The 18,431-nt window shown below is 43.8% G+C and overlaps 1 protein-coding gene across 1 annotated transcript in view; it reads right to left on the reverse strand.

The window, feature by feature from the left end:
- Positions 1-18,431, reverse strand: part of LOC144139992 (uncharacterized) — a 132,171-nt gene that overhangs the window by 11,214 nt on the left and 102,526 nt on the right. The window contains exons 17-19 of the mRNA XM_077672208.1: positions 15,714-16,007; positions 12,192-12,292; positions 3,651-3,861 (exon numbers count right to left, since the gene is read on the reverse strand). Coding sequence (XP_077528334.1) covers positions 3,651-3,861; positions 12,192-12,292; positions 15,714-16,007 — 606 coding nt within the window. The remainder of the gene's footprint in view (positions 1-3,650; positions 3,862-12,191; positions 12,293-15,713; positions 16,008-18,431) is intronic.

Consider the following 18,431-nt stretch of genomic DNA (forward strand, 5'->3'; position numbering starts at 1 on the left):
CAACGCGAAAAGAAATGACCCTGTCACTGCGCGTTCGCGACGACGACGTCTTCGTACATATGAAAGCCTACAATATGTGAGCGAATAACTAAAGAGTCATCTCAAACTTTTTGGAGTGAGCCCGTACAAGCTTCCCAAGTGATGCCAATTTATATAATGTTTAACTGGCCCCTCCGTTGCGCCATTGTCGAGCGTGGACGCGTTGTGGTGTCGGCATGCACGCGCGTACACAGGCAGCAGTGGGCTCTAACTGTTACAAAAAAAACAGCCAAAATGTTGCACAGTACGGCACAAGGACTTTTTTAGCGTGCATCGTGCATTCTATTCTCCATCCTCCGCCCCCCCTTCCTTACAGGGAAATATATTTCTGGGCGAACCAGGATTAATGAATTACTACACAAGTGCTCCATAAAAGATTTTACGAGCGTTCTTGGAAGAGTATTGTGAGTTGTGGGGCAGTGCAAGCCTGTCTCTTCGTTCGAGTTTGCATATTATTGCACAAATTATTTCACCCTCGCCTTTTCCCCGGTGGCTCAGCGGCCCTTTTCTCTCTATAAAGGCTGTTCGTTCGTATTTTGCGTGCTCAATGAAGCCAATTGCCTTATGTAGAGGGTTTGGTTGCCTGCCCTGCCCCTAAATTGTGTATTGTATATGTGGATAGAAAGTGAATATGTTTACAGCATATAAAGACACACCAATTTTGAAAATACACACATTAGTATTTGTGTTTTTTTATAATGTACCATTGCCTTGCTATATACACAAAGGACGAGCTTTGTATACATTAAACAAAACATGCATGTATGTTTGTTGAAGATTGAATATATTGAACGTTGAAAAAATCGGGCCAGTCACTTAAACGCTCCGTTTACTTTCGATATTGCAGTTCTACAGAACCACCAAAAAGTTGTTTTTCAGATTCGAGAATATTATTCGCAAACCATGCCCCGTAGAAGACTGCAGAAAAAAAGAAAAAGCAACACCTTGTTGGGATTTAGACCCGCGAATATGATGGAGTGAGGGTGAGGCTTTAGTATATTGCGACATGACAAAGCGGTTTATTGTGAAAAAATAACCTGTATTCTAGACTGAGCCCACCCGTTGTGTCACATAAATGTTTTAGACCTTCTTTAAAGAATTCCTGAAAGGTTGCCTGAACACGTATATAAGATTTGCGCAGTAAGGTTTCATTGCCCCCGCCATAACTGATATGCAGAAAGCGCACTGTTTTCGCCGTGGCTGCATTTCTTCCGGCGGGAAAAGCCTTTGCTGTACTTCGCTTTTATGCTTTACACTAAAGAATTTGGTCGATTTTCATTCCATATCCCCTAATAAACTTTCCGTAACTTCTCTTCGACGAGTGGCGCTGGTTCCGCATAACTATGCAGTAAGCATTTTGGCAAAGGAATTGTTGCAAGCAGAACGGCCTAAGAGTGATTAGGAAATTACGGATCGGTTTATAGCTTGTGTTGAAGTAGGGGCGGCATGGACCTTACTACGTTTATTACTGTCTAGGAACTAAGAGAACAGAGCGGAATGTATTGCCGCGCTAACGTTGTCAACGCGAAATTTTCCCTTTTCGGCAGAATCCCGACGACCGTTCGGCTGGTCGGTATTGTCGGTGTGCTCGGTCAGCCAGCCAGTCACACCAGGAGGACTTTCGATCGTCGGACGTGGTTATGTCGCTGTCGGCGTAGTGTGACAAGGCGGTCGGCCAAGTCGGAAGTCGCCGTCGGCATCGTGTCATCGCCGGGCCGGCCTATCTAAAGCGCACTAACGAGAAGCGCGGTAATGGGGTAAAAAAGATAAATGTGGACGCAGAGTACAGCGTTTCGCGTGCTTCAGGAAGCGCTAATTAACCAAAGGTACCACCGCAATCCGTTTACGCTGAGTAGACGACGCTTCTCTTCGCTGGAAGTGTAAAAAAAGGCCACACAGTTGTAGAATTAATGGTTCGGCACGAACATGGAAGAATTGATGACGTCCATTAGCCTGAATGGTGGTGTCCAAAAACACGCTGGAAAGATATAGAACGCATAACCAATTTTGCTATGAAAGTGTGAGGTTTCCATTGCACGGAAATAAGTTGTACTTGGCACAGACGACGTTGACAAGTCAACCTAGCAATTGAACTTGTTCTTTTAATTCATTGAAAGCGCCTTTCCGGAACCCTTTAAAGCAACAAGTGTGTTCTATTGCCGCAGGTGGGTATTGCGCCGCCGGCACGGTGGGCACGCGCGCGGGGTATGAGATAAGACGGTCTGGCCATATACGCCATGTGGTATCACTTGACAGCGCCATGGTACGTTGGGAGAGACTAGACAGCCGCTGTGGTCAAACATTCTGTGTTCCAGCGCAGCAAGGCTGCGCCTTGTGAAAGAAACGTCATTATGAGCACGACTGTGCTCCTTATACAACAAAGGAAATTCAGGAAGGTGTCGCACCTGGAGCAACAATTATCTGAGTAGAAACTTTGGAGGAGCCTCGTGTGCCCGAAACTTTAAGGATGAACTTACGGTTCGACATATCAGGCTCCACCAAACAACATGTAAAAACATTTGCGCAATAAATGCCGGTAAGTTTGCCTATTTCAATGGTGGCGAAAAGAAACTGCCCATACCTTCTTTTTTCATGACCAACACTCTTTGATCCGCTGTTTCTGTAGCAATCACTTTTCAGCGCATTTACAAGTATGGACGTAAAAACAAGCTTTCCTATTTATCACGCAATTTGATGAGACTATAAGAAATTTGTGCACACCTGGACTGGGTTGACATTCATTGCAATCACATAAGCACTTCTCGTGTTGTGCTCCGCTGTACAATGTTTTTTGTGCTCTTTTATTTGTGATATTTCATCTTTACTACAGGATATAACATCCGACAAGCTGTGAAAAAAAGCCTTTGTCTAACACTAGTGATCATTTCATTGAAAACAACCCTAACAAAAATAACTACAATATGCTGTCTCCGATTTCGCTCTTATATAGCGATAAGGCAGGGAAACGTTATTTTACACCCAAGATCTTCTGTCTATAAGACCACCCGCATCGTGCCTGAAAGCCCAAATGCCCCTCATCAGTAAGAACGATAGCCTAGTCATTTACTGGAGGGCAGATCCTCACAATTTACGTCAACCCATTCGGCTGATTTATTCACAGTATTTTGCGGATTTTTTTCTAAGGTACCACTTGATTAAACATGGGCTCTATTAACATAAGAAGACAGGTGCTACTTAGAACTATCGCAGTAATTAGGACTGTCTATAAGAGAACAGAGGACAAAATTACTGCTTCGCGTTTTTTATACCTTTTACCTGGGGTGCATTTCGATCCCACTTATTCTAAATGTAAACAGCTGAGGTATGCAAGAATCTGTTAGATCGCCTTCTAAAGAGGTATTTGTATGAAAACACATTAACAACTGCTACATTATTTAGTGGACCTGTGAAAGCCTTTCTGTGCTTGACGCTCAGGTCTTCAATTTGTTAATGCAATGTGCCTCGGCAACTTCGAAAATGTTTAAATAATTTAGAATATTACCCATTCCTCAAATTACAAGCTGAGCAAAGTTAAGTATACCACAGTGCCTTTTCACAACACAAAAAATAAATAAAGCGCCATGCTACCTGCCTTTGCAAGGCAATAATACCTGAGAGGCCTGTAGTGACGTGAAGTCGCGTTGGGTCACCACAACCATGGTTTTTGCAGCCTCGAAGGTCTATGAAGTAGGCTTCATGGGGAGTTAGACCAGATATTTTAATGAATCCGGCTTTGAAAGATGCGTTCCAGCCGTTTCGCACCACTACATTACAGCCCGGCAAGGTTTCGCAGTTTGCGAAATCACTGCTGTTTGTAGCCACCTGGAAAATTGAAGTAATGTTTTGGGGTTTAAGTGTTCGCTTGAATGTACATCGCATTACCATTATGAGAGGATTTATCCAGAAAAATCTTACGCAGCAATTATAGTCAGAAGTGTTTAAAAGAATAGTTTGAACTTTACAAAAAAACGGTTGATGTATATTCAAACTTGAGATCACAAATCTTTGTATTGACATACGCGCAGAGCACGGATTCTAACTTGTGTCGTGAAGGACATTTCCATATACGATTAAAATCTAGCAAATATTAGTAAGCTTCTACCTCTGTCGGCATCATCACACTGAATTGTAACTGCGCCAAACGCTGCACTACTTTTTTTGCTAAATGGAAGGCTACAAAGTGTTCACTTTCATTCTTGAAGAGTGACAGGAAACACGGGTGTGTTGGGTTGAATCTGTTCCAAAAAATGTGTTCTAAGTTCAGAAAGCCGAAACCTTGCCGTTTGCGAGAACAATCCCCGCTCGGTGAGATCACTGCGAACAGCTAAACTATGCCGCCGCTGCCCCGAACGCTCACATGCCGCAACCAACGTCCACACGAGGTCTTTTTTTGTATGCTATCCTCTCGCGCTGTGTCCGCGGATTAATATACCATAATTTTGCAGTTCCAAGCACTCCCCGGTTCCAAGCCTCGTCCTCTACTTTCGGGAAAAAAATATTGGCAAAGAAGATTTCCTACGAATCTCAACCTCCCCTTTTCATGCAACCAGTGCAAGGTGTATTGAAAATGCAAGGAAGATGTCCCGGCGTAATGTTGTGGCAAGAGTCATTTATGAGCTTTACAATTACAAACCACTTCAATGAAACAGCAGACGATATGCTGGGGGATAGTGAGAGCGGCGACCCAAAATGCTCAACAGATTAGAATGGTAGTAAGGGGGAGTCAGTCTCAGACGTAACCGGCCGGTTAAGTGTCTGTAACTAGATTTTGAATGCCTTCCTGATATTCAAAAGAAAGAAAGAATGTCTTCTAGAGAGTATTCCTTTCGCCTGTCTTGTGGAGATACCGTCTCGAAAAAAAACTGGCGTGCGGGGAGAGGGCGAATTTAGGTTTCTTGATTTAAAGTAACCAACCACCCCCCTTAGTTTAGGCATAGCGATCTCGAAGAACAGGGGGTGCTTTGAGTCAAGTAAATACGGCGTGTTCAAATTTCACAATAATTTAGCTATGAAGAACACGCGACAAAATACGGAACATAACAGAAACCAAGCGAAAAGAATAAATTAGGCATACAGAGTTACTTGGGAATGTCAAGAATTGTGTAAATGGCGGGAGAGTGTTCCAATCAGAATAACTGGGCGAACATGCTCTATTTATTGCTAACAGCGTAAAAAAAGCAAAGGCAATAAACGCAATACAACTCCGCATGTGCCATTTAATGTCAAAGATATCTCACGGATATACCACGTGAACATGCGACACAAACAAGTATCAAGCTTACGCCACAATTACGTGCGAAATTGCAACCAATCAATGGAAGACCACTGACCGACGTCAAGCAGGACGTGTATCAAGAAGAAGAACGAGATATAGAAGTTATAAACCGAGTATCTCAGTACTTTTGAAACTCTCTGGCCGCAACAGCTGTAATCTGCCCTTCTGTAAAAAGCCGTTTCTAATGTAGCTGCAACATTTACTGCAAAGAACCTTCGTGGTGTATACAGTTGTTAACTAGCACATAGAAAATATCTACTTAGTTCTGTCACACCTAGAAGCTGCTCACGACAGGTTGACCTTGAGAGGACTGGACGACTCCAATTTTTATCCGTAATTGTCGTACTTGACAGCGCTATCCTCACGATTATTCAAAGTTGTAAAGAAAAGACTCGGTGGTTTTTTTTTTTTTGCTGTGAACGTGCAAAACTGTGCACCTACAAGCGCTTTCTTCCAGACGCATAAGTGTCGTCAAAAAGCCGCACCGATTGTACCTCTTCGATCAAATACCGATGTTATCCCTAGGAAGCGCGGATAAGCTCGCAAGATTACAATATGAACACTGTGGTTTTAGTATTAGCTTTGTAGCCTACGAAAGCATCGCAACTCAGAATATTCGGCACCCCGCCGCCAGACATAAGCCTGACATGCCACATTCAAGTGCTCATTTCACATTTTCTGGAGAGGTAATTCACCACCTGAGACCGTCGGCGCTACTCCCAATGTCTATGTTGAGTTCCTATCAGATGTTCATGCAGGTCTGCGGCTGTTTCAGAACCGGTTGCTGTGAGCGCCATTCCCTAGCATGAATTCTTGTCTTATATAAAAGTTGTGTTTTTCCTCAGGTAAATAAAGTGACAAAGGGTCTGGCCGGAAAGAAGTAGGATAGTCGAGTGTTAAAAAAACGACCACACTCCGAACACTGTGGTGGTCAATGAGGGTTAGTTTCCGCCCACAAATATAGACCTAAAGCAGGCGTTATTTAGTGGTTAAAACAAAGAAATGCTTCTTATTGTCTCGTCTCTTGTAGCCTTTCTACAAGGATGCAATCTTCCTAAATTTAGCCTAAATCGGCAGCAAAGCAATATATTTCTGAACTCTTTTCGAAAAAAAAACTGTAATTTTTTTTATATCGCAAGATTGGCTCGCTCCATTTATTGCGATTCTCATATTTTGTGGAAGAGGGTCCTGAAATAAATATGAGATGAGCCTTTATGTGCATAACCACACTATTCGACGAACATACACGCCTAAAAGGCACTTCTGAAGGCCTGTTTAGGTGTCTAAAACATGGATTTTTTTGGTATGAAGGTCCCGGCCCCATTAATTACGTAGGCAGTCCTGGCACGCACCCAGATGGTGCATTTTGCAGCTTTTCATGAATATCAAAATTTTTTGTTGTTATACCAGGAAGAAGCTGAAAACAAAATCATGGAACCACCCATGTAAACAGCTACTCAAAATATATTTCCACAAATATCTTCGAGATCTCAACCCAGAGCACAGTAAATAAATAAATGAATGCTATGTGTTTGTCATACTTTTTCATACATAGCGTGCAACGCTGCTTACACTGGGGAGCGAAAGTGTGAGCTTCTTGCGAATAGAAAAGTACTACTAAAGCCTGCTCAAAGCAACTAAATTGAAAATGCTGCCAGCTAAAATATAATTCCCAAGATTCTGTTGTTTACTGAAAAGAGTAAGTTTGCTCAGGTTCACTCCGCCAATATTTCTTAGTATTTTCTCTCAGTACGTGTTACAACAGAAACAGACAGACGGTGCGAAGTGTGCAAGCGGAGCATGGAGACGAAGCAGCCTGAGTTTGAGCAGATGACGTCGTGTTTTGCCACATTGCTTGTCTTTTCCTTCATCAATGCTCAATGCCTTCTTTAGAGTGCGCGTATTTTACTTCACTTTTTTAGCTTGCACAATTTTATTAAAAATAGGTCCCAGGCCGCAATTTCAAGATGGTTCTTTCGCATGTGTTCTATTCCAAGACGCATCCTCCTACCATTGATCCAACTTGTGAGGAGAAGTCTTGTGACTTCCTTTCTATGCTCCGGACTCTTTCGGCTGCTTGTATAGCATTCCACACCATCAATAAAACGTAGGATAAACTTCCACTCAAAGTTCAAGTGGCCTCATATTTTCGCCAAAAATGTTGCTTGCATTGGTAGTCGTCAGATCTTGACGCTTGTTCTCTAATCTTCGGGTGTTCAGGGAAAAAGGTAACGTTATTTTCCACTCATCTATTTTACGTGAGCTTGCGGTTGCTGTTCACGTAGAAACCCCAAGAAAAGCAGCTCAAGAGCAAGTGCACTTATGCAAAAGAGCAATTTGTGTGGAAAGAGCAATGAGCAATTATGAAACGTTTAGAGCCGAGACTGTACTGGTACGCTGTTGTGGTTTAGCATCGTAGAAGTACAGGAGAAAACAATATATTTCAAGGGAAAAGATAAAGAGGGGACGAGAAGCACCGCGGATGAATAGAACGCGTATACTGAAGCGAGCTTCACGAGGAAAATCAAAGTTCCCTTCAGAGTAAATTCTGCTGAAACGGGGTGACTGCGCTTCTCTTGTGGAAGCTTGAACGTCACGGGCACCTGCCCAAGAACAGCCATGCCGTGGCCTCGCAAGCTCTACGGTTTCCGCAAAGCAATCGGCAGTAAAACACAGTGTTGTACGGAACGGCGTTACAAAGAACAGCGTTCCTGGAACTAGTTCCTTTTTGGAGGAACGGAGGAACGCCACCGTTCCATTAAGGGTTGGTGGAACTGTAATGGTAACTCGTTAGGTTTTTGAAGGAACGGCAGGAACGGCGTTCCTGCCGTTACATCGCCAGGATTTTCCTCTTTTTGATGCCAAGGCTCAAGTACGAAAATCCACAAGTCACGACTGCGTTCCTCTTCCTATAAGCTGGTCAATTTGCCCGCCCTTCAGTCGTAAGTGCTTCCTAGAAGGTCAAAGGCAGAAGAACAACCACGCAGCAGGCCGCAACTTGTGCTTGCTTTCATGCTGGTTGAACTTACGCGGCGTTCGACGGGTGAATAGCGTAGCCGCGAGAATGCTTTTCACCTTTCATCGTTTGCCTCGGGAGGCCAGGACGCGCGTCTGGCCGATAGAATTGGTCCCTGGCGGAGAAAGATTTTCTAATACGGGATACAGAGATTTCGGTGTCGCACATTTAGGTGCACGGACAAATATTTTGGTGCACGGCGTCTTGGCCTAGAGAGAGAGAGAAACAACATCTGGTATTTTGAGTCACGCGATGTCCCAGGTATTCTTTGAACATTTTAGCTTTAATATTGTAATTTCGTGAATTGATATGATTTTACGTTCGAGACTTGTGCTTGCGCCGCCGTGCTTGGAAAAGAACGCTAAACGCCGGCGGAGCAATGCGACGTAAAACCCAATTTCGGTAGTAGATGGTAAAATTAACGTTGTTAATTTGCATCCGTAAAACATTTTTTTTATTTTAACATTCATGTGAACAACCCTAGTACTTTAAGTGTGACCAAAGCGCTTTGCTTTCACTTCACCGAATGGTGCAAGACACTGCTGCTTTTAGTCCATCCTCCAATCCCCACCCCCACAGCAAATCATCCGGGAAAAAAAAACCAGAAAAACGATGTAGATTAAGCGCGTGTGCATTCCGTTTTAATTATTTTCTCAATCAATCTCGTATTCGTTGCATTCGGTGTCGGTTCTATTTAAAGCTAACCAACCAACGATCGCACTTACGGTGGTGTTACTTATGGGAGGGGAAGGCTGAGCCCCGTCGGCTACCAGCCCCCTTGGTAGAGAGCGAGGGGTGTCACTTGTGGTTCACGATTGTGTAAACTGGACTTCGAAAACTTGAAGACGTCTGTTGCCGCTCTCGTCACACCAGCCTATTCAATTTTTTTTTCTCCTTATAATGGAAGAAAGCGATGTATGCCTGGGGTGTCCATGATATGTGCGACTTAATGGGCGACTGAAGACGACGAAGGGGCGATTGCTGGTGAGGAGGCGCCGTCGCTATGACGGCGACGCGCGGGCGGGTGTAGCCAGCAAGCTTGTTCTTCGAAGGGGGAGACAGGGCCCAACGATGGTGGCCATTGTGTTCTCAGCGGATTTCTGGGTGGCTTTTTGTTGCACATTATAGACGTTTCGTGAGCTCCTGGTGAATGTAAAGCTTTTTCCTGTACCACTGCGGTGAGGCTTCGGAGACCGTGAACACGTGAACTACGCCACGCCTGTTGTATTTTCAGGGGAAACCGAAAATAATATGGCTGAAAAAGAAATCTGGTCGAGATTATAGAGTACAAGAACAGGAGGGGGGGGGGGGGCGCTAGGACAACGAATTATAAAATATGGTGAATGTAGGCATGTAAACATAAAACGCAGGTTGGTTTTCCTGAACAGGATGGGTGAAATTTGTATTCACAACCCGTACGCGCTTAATCAACATTTAGGACATTAGAAGCTGCGGCTGTTTTCCAAACGCCCGTTCTTCCTCCATGACAATATCCTAGACCAGTTTTCGCAAATTCATTTTAGCAAGGCAGCCCAGCCTACGTAATAGCCTTCATAAGGTTTTCTGCATTCGGGGGGAGCTAGCTAATGTTTGTTACGTTTTGGATATTGAGGGTGGGCATGTAATTTATGTAATTTGAGGGTGTGTAATTAAAAAAAAACAGCACAAAAAAGGCGTCCGACCATCGTAAACACCGGTTAATTGTCTTAGCTAAAAAGAGCGAATATAAATTAACAACCTGTCGTAAATGAAAAAAAAAACGCGTGCTAAAGAATTCATTCGGCTGCATAACAGGTGTCCCCTGGAATAGGTATTAAACAAAAATATATAAATGTAGAATTTCCAAAAATACCTGGCAAAGGTCAAGCATGGCATCAATCAAAAAATAAATTCACTGCTCCAAATTGTTGTCAATAACCCACGTTAAGCGGAAATAAAAACATAATGGCTGTCGCAAACAGGCAAGCACCGGATAATTTGGTCGCCTAAAAGTTTGCGCACCGAAACGCCCGTACACGGATATGTCCGTACACCGAAATTTCCGCACCGAAACATCCTCATCCTACACCGAAATCTCCTAGAGCCGTCTGGAGTTTGTCCAGTGCTCCCTGAAAAAATTCGCCTAGGAATTTTCTCTTGATTATTTTTATCTCCAGATAATCTTCTGCCGGCGGTGTTAATATTCGTATGATATACGTAGTTCGATGTGAGTTCTAAATTTATCAGTTAATTTCACCCCAGGATATTCCGACACTATATTTTAATTTAAAAACCTAATTGTAACGTTAATGTAACGACACGTTCCAATTTTCGAAGTGGAACTGGAACGCGTTCCTTTTGCAATAAAGGAACTTGTAACGGGAACTCGTTTCAAAATTGGTAAGGAACGAGGAACGAGCTTTCGTTCCTATTTTAGAGGAACGTGTACAACACTGGTAAAACATCAGAGAAGGAAGCTCTATCTCTCCCACCTGCACAAGCCGGAAAGAAGAGCGCGCCCGCTCGAGACCTCGGCGACCTCAACCGGATGGTTTGGAAACTGGTTTCTGCAAGGCCTCTCCGGCCCTCTATCGGTGTGTCAGGAAACCAATTTCTGTGAGGCTGCTGGCATCGACGCCACTGTAACTAGATTGGTGCTTCTAATAAATAAATTTCTTTGAGACCACTGACGCGAGCCCGATAGGCCTCTATTTGAGTTTCTGAGAACTGATTTCTGTGGGGCTGCTAACAGCGAGACCGCTACGCTTCTATATGTGGCTCTGGAAACCTGTATCAAACCCTGCGTGCCGCCAGCTACAGCAGACATACAAAATTCTCGATCTACGACAGCTACGCAGTCAAAACGTCATTAAAACTTTATTGGTGGCAGTCTAATAGTTGCCCGAGCACTTCGCCTCGCTCCCGCGTGAACATTATGCTTGGCCCGATCCGTGCTCGCGTTCGCGTACTTCCTTAGATCATTCCCCTACGTCGGTTTGCGACCATGGTCCAAAACCTGTCGCGGAAATTTTCATACCTTCCTTGTCCCCTCCCTGCACTGGCTGCCCGGTCACAATTGCAAACTGCGAAGCGACTCAGGGTTTCCGTTGGGAGGTCTTGCGACAGGTGCATGACCAGATGAAGGTGGTGAACCGCGCTTCAACTTGATGTCTCTCATACAATGCCGCAATGAAGCAGAACCAGTACCACTGCAGCCACGCCCCCTTGTCGAACCCGTCATCTTAGGGATATATTAACGGCGAATCTTTTTGCCGATATCAAAGAGGTCTTTCTCACGCAACAAAAGCGTAAGAATTGTGTTCATTAGTAGTTGTTTTAATTTAATAAATACATTCAACAAAAGAATTCAAATAAAGGCGTTGCCTTAGCAGTAATATACATTTTAAAAGAAAACAATCCCCATAATTTGAGTTAGAGTTACGTCGCTAAAAAACGTTGTCTTCACCGTTTGAGAAAATGCTATTGTTTCTGAAGAGTTATACTGTAGACAATCGCGAAAAATAAAATTTTCGGACTATCGGCTGAGGTCTTCCTCAATGTTTTAAGTTCAGCGTTTTAATTTGTTTCTCGACCATTTTATATTCTGACTGTGTATGACTACACAACGGGCATGTTTCTGGAAGGGTGAAGTATAAACCGTTAACAGTGCAACAGCCTTTTCTAAAGCAAAAGGGATTGCCATCGGTACGCTATTCAAACATTTTTGAATATACGAGATGTCCTCAGTGTAAAAGTAAGCGATAGCAATCCAACGCTTTGCGAATAGTATGTGCAATTTTCGTTGGCCTACCAAGTATTGACGTATCAAAAAACACAACCGCTACCCATTCCGGGCATCTATAAATAAAAATGCCAAGTTACCTCAACACGCTCGACGGTGCTGTTGAAGAAAACCCAGGAGACCGCAACTACATCTGCGGCAGTTCCGAAGCCAGTGGTCGACAAAGTTGGAGGCAGGGGAGCTGATAAACGCAAACGGAAAAGAATAAAACGTACTTTTTAGCACTTGGACACGTTCGTAGAAAAAATTACTACAAACGCAATTTAGTTCTCTCCGAAATATTGTACCTCTGGATGCACTATAAAACCATGACCTTCAAACTTCAAATAAAACCGACACCTGCATTTTCTGATTACTAATCAATGCTTTTCCAGCAAAAATCATTGATCTGCGCAATCGCTCTCGCGCCAACATAATATTGCGCCAGTTGCTCTATTCTGGGTTCAAGCACACGGAATAAAACTGAACATGCTTTAAAGCGCGCGAAAGCCCTTAAAGGAGCCATGAAATGAAAGTTGGTTTTATTCGAAAGAATTCGTATTTTATAGTGCCCCCAGCGCTTGTCCGGATACAAAAGGTGCTTTATTCACTGAGAAATTAAACAATTTAGGTTAAAATTTTGATTTTCCCGCTCAATCGTGCGTTTTCGTGATCCCAAATGACATCACAGGAACCGACCGCTCTGCAGCCTAGAATACCTTCATTTACGCATCCGCCGCACAGGGTAGAGACACGTATACGCTGGCGCCGCCATTTTCGGTTGCTCGCTCGCCACCGAAGCAAGTCATTGTGTCAAAACCGCGCTAAAATTATCGCCGCAACGCGGTTTACTGAAGAAGTTTGAATCATATTGTCTGTTTCGCGTTGCTAGGTCTCGTGGGAAATGAAAAAGAATAACGCGTTGAGCCCGTTGGCCCAATTGCGGCGGCACGGGACCGTTCAAAGGTTGTCTCCACCCTGTACAGCGGTGTTGGTTTGTTCCCGCGTTTCTTTACGTTCCGTAACCTAGATGGCGCCACCATACCGTGGCAAGCGTTTGGTTTGTTTTTGCCCGCATTTAAACCTGGCTTGTTTTTGTTCTGGGAGAAAATATTCGTTCCCTGAAACAGTGCTCGCTCGACAAATGGGGTCACGTAAGACACCATTGCTTGCGTCAATCGGCCAGTGTCGTCTGAGACAACCCCAAGCCCCGTAGTGCTGTGCAGCTAAACCAAGCTTGCTGTGCGCAGTACGAACAGCAGAACGCATCAATACTTCTATGTTTACATGTGCTTTCGTAACTTCCACTGTTTGTCCCATCATTCTTATTGCTTTGTAAAGAATGTGCCCTAAATTTAGGCGCAAATCGCTCGTTCGTCTAGTTTGTAAGCTCTACCTAATTTGCGTCTGCTTCTGCCAGCCTCCGCCAATCGCAGAGCTTAGCTCATGTGACATCATAGGTTCTGTTGCGGGAAATGAGCTGGTGGGTCGCATGACCATTCCCGTTTTTCCTAATTATGTAGCTTATTTGAGCGAAGTTTACGTTAAAAGTGGTGTCAGTATGATTCTAACGAGACAATCTTTTGAATGAACCAAACTTGTGTTTTCTCTTCATGGCTCCTTTAAAGAACGCACGAAATCTTCAAAAGCGAGTGGCTACTGTAGTTACCCCACACATAGTTTCATGTTTATGTGGCGTACACTCTCGTACCTTACGTTTTTGTCAAAACAGATCCTTGGCTATTAATTAGCAGCTGCTTTTTTCTAGCTATTTTTGAACTTCTTGGTTTTAGGCATTTTTAAGCCGTTCCTGCTGTAATATGAACAATCTTGTTGCTATGTTCGAAGCCGCAATGATAGCGCTGTTTGTGCACACCTCAAACATACTGAACGATAACGCCCATTCAACGATATATACAAAGTAATGCTGTTCTTTTACATGCGAAAAAACACAATGCGTATAATTTTCAACAACTAGAACCACAATATATAACCGCCCAAAATATCTCTTTTTAACGTCCAATCGACGCTTCTCTCATGCTTCCGTGCCTAACAGAACTCCCACTGAAAAAAATTAGAATTACCAGTCGATATTTTGTTTTCTTTTTTCAAAGCATAGCTTCAGACGCCTACACAAACAAAAACCTTGTGGCCCCATGAAACGGAAGATTCCTCCCCTGCAACCAAATGCAGATGCGTAAAAATACCAAGAATGAAAGTAGTTACAATGAAGGGGAGCGACAGAAAGGCAAAAACGCTCGTACGGGGAGCTCGCTCAGTGAGCTCCTGCGCGAAGCACTACTTAAAGAATGACGGTTCTCCTGTCGGCGATTCCGCAGACCGGCCGCACTGTTTTATGAAATAGGTAGGCCAAGCGTCATCAGTAAATGAAGGGCCGGACGTTGCAGCTTCACGCGTTCACTCGTTGTGTGGAATGCAGCAGCGCAACATTTTTAATAAAACCACGCTTTTTGTTCCATCGGTGCTCACAAAAACTTTTGATGCTAGTCAACGTGTTCTTTGCATGAACCGAAAGACCATGTTTACTGGTTTTAAGTACGGGGCGTACAATAAAATGATTAATAGTAAAAATAAAGGGATATGGCCCGGTAGGATAAGAGAGAGAAAAAGATGTAAAATGACGAAGGCTCTATTAACGGTGTTAGGGCATAAATATGTAGTTAGTAAAAGGTTTACTTAAAAATATAAAAATAGAAAAAAATTGAGCGAAGCCTTCCATACAATTGCTCCTCCTTCTGAAGAACGCTCTCTGGCCAGAAAAGGAAGCAAAAAAAGACTCAAATTTGATGTAATTAATAATATGTATCCAGAAGTATTACCTAGCTTTTGGCTGCAAAAAATAGAGCAGACCTTGGTCGGAAGTTTTGTAAGACCTCATTACTAGAATGTAAGTTTTCATAAAATGTTTTCATCTTTTCATGTTTTCTTTTTCAAGTTTTTTTAAACATCAAAACTTGAAAAAAAGAGGATTCGGGACAAGTATATAAAAAATTCAATATATTTCTCTAGGCTAAGTCTTGAGACACATCACTAAACGCGAGAACTGACCCCAGTTGCTGGCGGCTGTAAGAATGAAATCAAATTACGGACGCTGTCTAAAAAATAGGTATAATTGTGTGCATAGAAACGTATTTTGGTTTTAATGGGATATAAACCTGTGTGGTGAAGAGCCGCAGCCAAGGGTGATAGCTACAGCCGTGCCATCAGCCAGGACCAAACAATATAGGGATGCGTGCCGCATGACAGGTGGACGTGAAGGCGCCGGAAACGCGATGCAGCAATGAAAGAGTCTTCAGTGATCGCTGGCTTCCGCCTTCCGATCTTTTAACAGTCTTGAGAGGACGAACGAAAGAGTGGCGTGCGTCATGACGTGTCTTTTTTGTTCCGAGCACGTGTTGGCACGATTACGGTGAACGAATAACTGTTGCCACAATTACTGCGAGCGCTGCTGTTTCTATTTTTGCTAAATCCACGGCACGGGCCAAAGAATCGGCGGTCGCCAGCAGGCACGCGTTCACCAGCACTCAACATTTTCTTCCTATGTTTTCCTCAAACACGTAGAATGTAACCCAAGAAGCGGTGTGCTCCAGTTAGGTGCTTACCAAGAGACCAGGTGCTCACAACGGCCGTGGCCGGGTTGGCGTATTTGCGCATTCCTTGTGCAACCTCCAGGGAAGGCCGGATTTCAACTTGATATTCCGCGCCCGGAGTCAGGTTTGGAATTCTCAGTGCCAGATCTGTCGTTTTAACCAGTCGGAAAAAACCGTTGTTGTATGCCCGCACTTCAAACTGCAGTCCAAGGTCAATCCATTTTTCCGGGCGTGGGAAGCTCCACTCCAGGTGGATAGAGCTTGTATCATTGGAAAATATTTTTGTGATGACGGCTGTAGGAATGCCTGTAACAGTGAAACGCGAATTTGAGCAAACCAATGATGATACTAAATAAACCGAAGAGCATGGGAGACAATAGCCACGGCTTTCGATATGGAAATAATCGGTTGTTCACGCTTCGCGAGTTTTAGAGATAAATGAGGGGTTTATATATTAGAGTACGGTCAATATTTGATGGTGACAGAACGCAGAAAAAAAAGCACCATACTGAGCTTAATTCGTACTCGTTCACACGAAAGAAAGGAAACAAATGTATTGGGAGGCCTCCGGTTGTCGTTTCCTCGTCTCACGTATTGTTTATTTACGCAACTGGTTTAGCGTCTGAACGTAAAACACTGAAACACCAGTGTCATTTTTTCCAAAACTTAGTTTATTAGGCGCTATCTTATGATATGAGCGAGCCCCGTCTATACACAACTAAAGAGTTTATTCCTATGAGAAGTGTCGCTCCAGCAGCTTTTTTGTTTTTGCGCTTATTATACCTGCATTTACTGCAAACAGCATGGAATATAATATATGCTGCTCAGTGTCTTTTGAAAGAGTCGGAATTTAATGCGGTTTCGAGGCATCCTTACTATTTTCCGTAATGAGTAAGAGACCACCACCTTATTCCCAAAAGTAGCAGCAATATTGGAAGTAATGGAAATATCTCCATTGATGCCTGGCTTTGAAAGTTTGGTGGCGTGCTCTAGGAATAAAACATCCGCCACCTGTTCTCCAAGAAAATAAAATTACTGTGGTAGACAACACCCTAAGAGTTAAGGCAGAGCTTGGCACCCTTCTTGGGGCGAATATTTTTTTAGATATTGCGGAAATGTGTTCACCTTCGTTGTCCGTACTACTTTATATTTTCTATTTCAGGACACCTGTTCCTCCATGCATCTCTGTGTTAGTTTCAATAGTTAAAAAATAGGCGAGGGAAACTCCGGACGTTTTAACCAAAATCTTTCAAACCATGTCAATACCTTAAAACCAATTTGTAAATGTTTAAGAAGCGGAAAACAATTGCAACCCTCACTGTATGAGAACACAAGAGAAGAACGAATTCTAGCCAGTCGCGTAGAACTTGTACTTTCGAGAGAAATCAATGACAATTCTTTTTAGGAACGATGGTTGCTCCTGTAGGTTACTAAATTATACCATCCACATCCCCGTCCGTAAAAGATTTCGAGTGCGGTTGTTCATACTAGAGGAGCTTCAACTTAAGCGGCGTAGTGCTGTTGTTAAGCCTCGGCACCACTTTTGATGCGTGTGTAGAAAGAGTAATCTCTGTGAAAAGACCCAGAGGGGTTTGTTATAAAGTGCGAAAACATTGAGCAAACTCCGTTTCTCAGGGTAAGATGTATGTAAGAAAGAGTTCGTACCGCAAGAAAGCTGCCACGACCAGTAGCGGCACTACAATTTACAAAGTTTACCCAATACCTGATCGAATATTTCGATTATATTACTGACGGGGTTGTAGGTGACGTGGCACACGCACTTAATCCGAACGTAAGGGCAGCTGTTTTATGGGCAGAAATCCACAAAAAACCGGTACAGGACATGTAAATTTCCTTTAGAGAACATCTTTCTCCGATTGTAACGGTCGGTTGGTCCCAACACTTCATTTTAGAGGCGACGCTTAGAGGAGCATCTCTTGCCGGCGGCCCTGTCCTTCCTGCGTTGGTCGTTGTCCGCACAGCTGCGCGTCTCCCCTCCACTCGCCTCCTCATTCCATACGATAGCGAACACTCTCTCCCAAACATCTTCGGCCGCGCGCGGTGCTGCCCTCGGCGCAGTGCGCGGCCTGCGCATGTGCAGTGCTCTCTCTCAGCCATATCCTCTCCTTCGGGAGCGCTGCACATATAAATTACGCCTGCTTCCCCTCGCGTGGAACCCAACGATTGATGAAGACGCAAATTCACGTTCACTACGCGTTTCACGCAATTCGACTAATCGACCCAACGGAAACACCCAACGGAACCCCCTTCAGCGTCGCATCACACCAGGGTTCCCACGAGGGCAGGTGGGCGTAATTTTTTATACTGTACCTGCTTGGTACCGGCGGACGGAAAAAATAATAACTTATTTATACTCAACCCAGAGATTCGCGAAAAAAGGGTGATATTTTGTTAGAAAAATAAGTTATTCGAATCTTTTTTATCAACAGTTAGCTGAATACCAGAAGGAGAGAGCTCCGCGCTACTCTCGCTGTAACGGGCGGGAATAGGGTCGGAAACAAAGCTGAAGTATTTTTTTAAAAAGAAGAAACCGTTGTTGGGCAAGTTTTTGCTGAGGAATTCAAATTTAGGTAATCAGGTAAAAGTATTCGCCTTCCGCACCCAAGCTGCACTTTTTCGCAGGCGAATTCAGGCGTGGGATATACAGTCCAATATGTTTGGTGAAGCCTCCGCATTTTATTGCACCTCAGGGGCACCGAAACGATTTAG

The sequence above is a fragment of the Haemaphysalis longicornis genome, unplaced genomic scaffold (genome assembly GCF_048455015.1).
Source record: "Haemaphysalis longicornis isolate Haplotype H1 unplaced genomic scaffold, Haemaphysalis longicornis Haplotype H1 scaffold_5, whole genome shotgun sequence".
NCBI classification, from domain to species: domain Eukaryota; kingdom Metazoa; phylum Arthropoda; class Arachnida; order Ixodida; family Ixodidae; genus Haemaphysalis; species Haemaphysalis longicornis.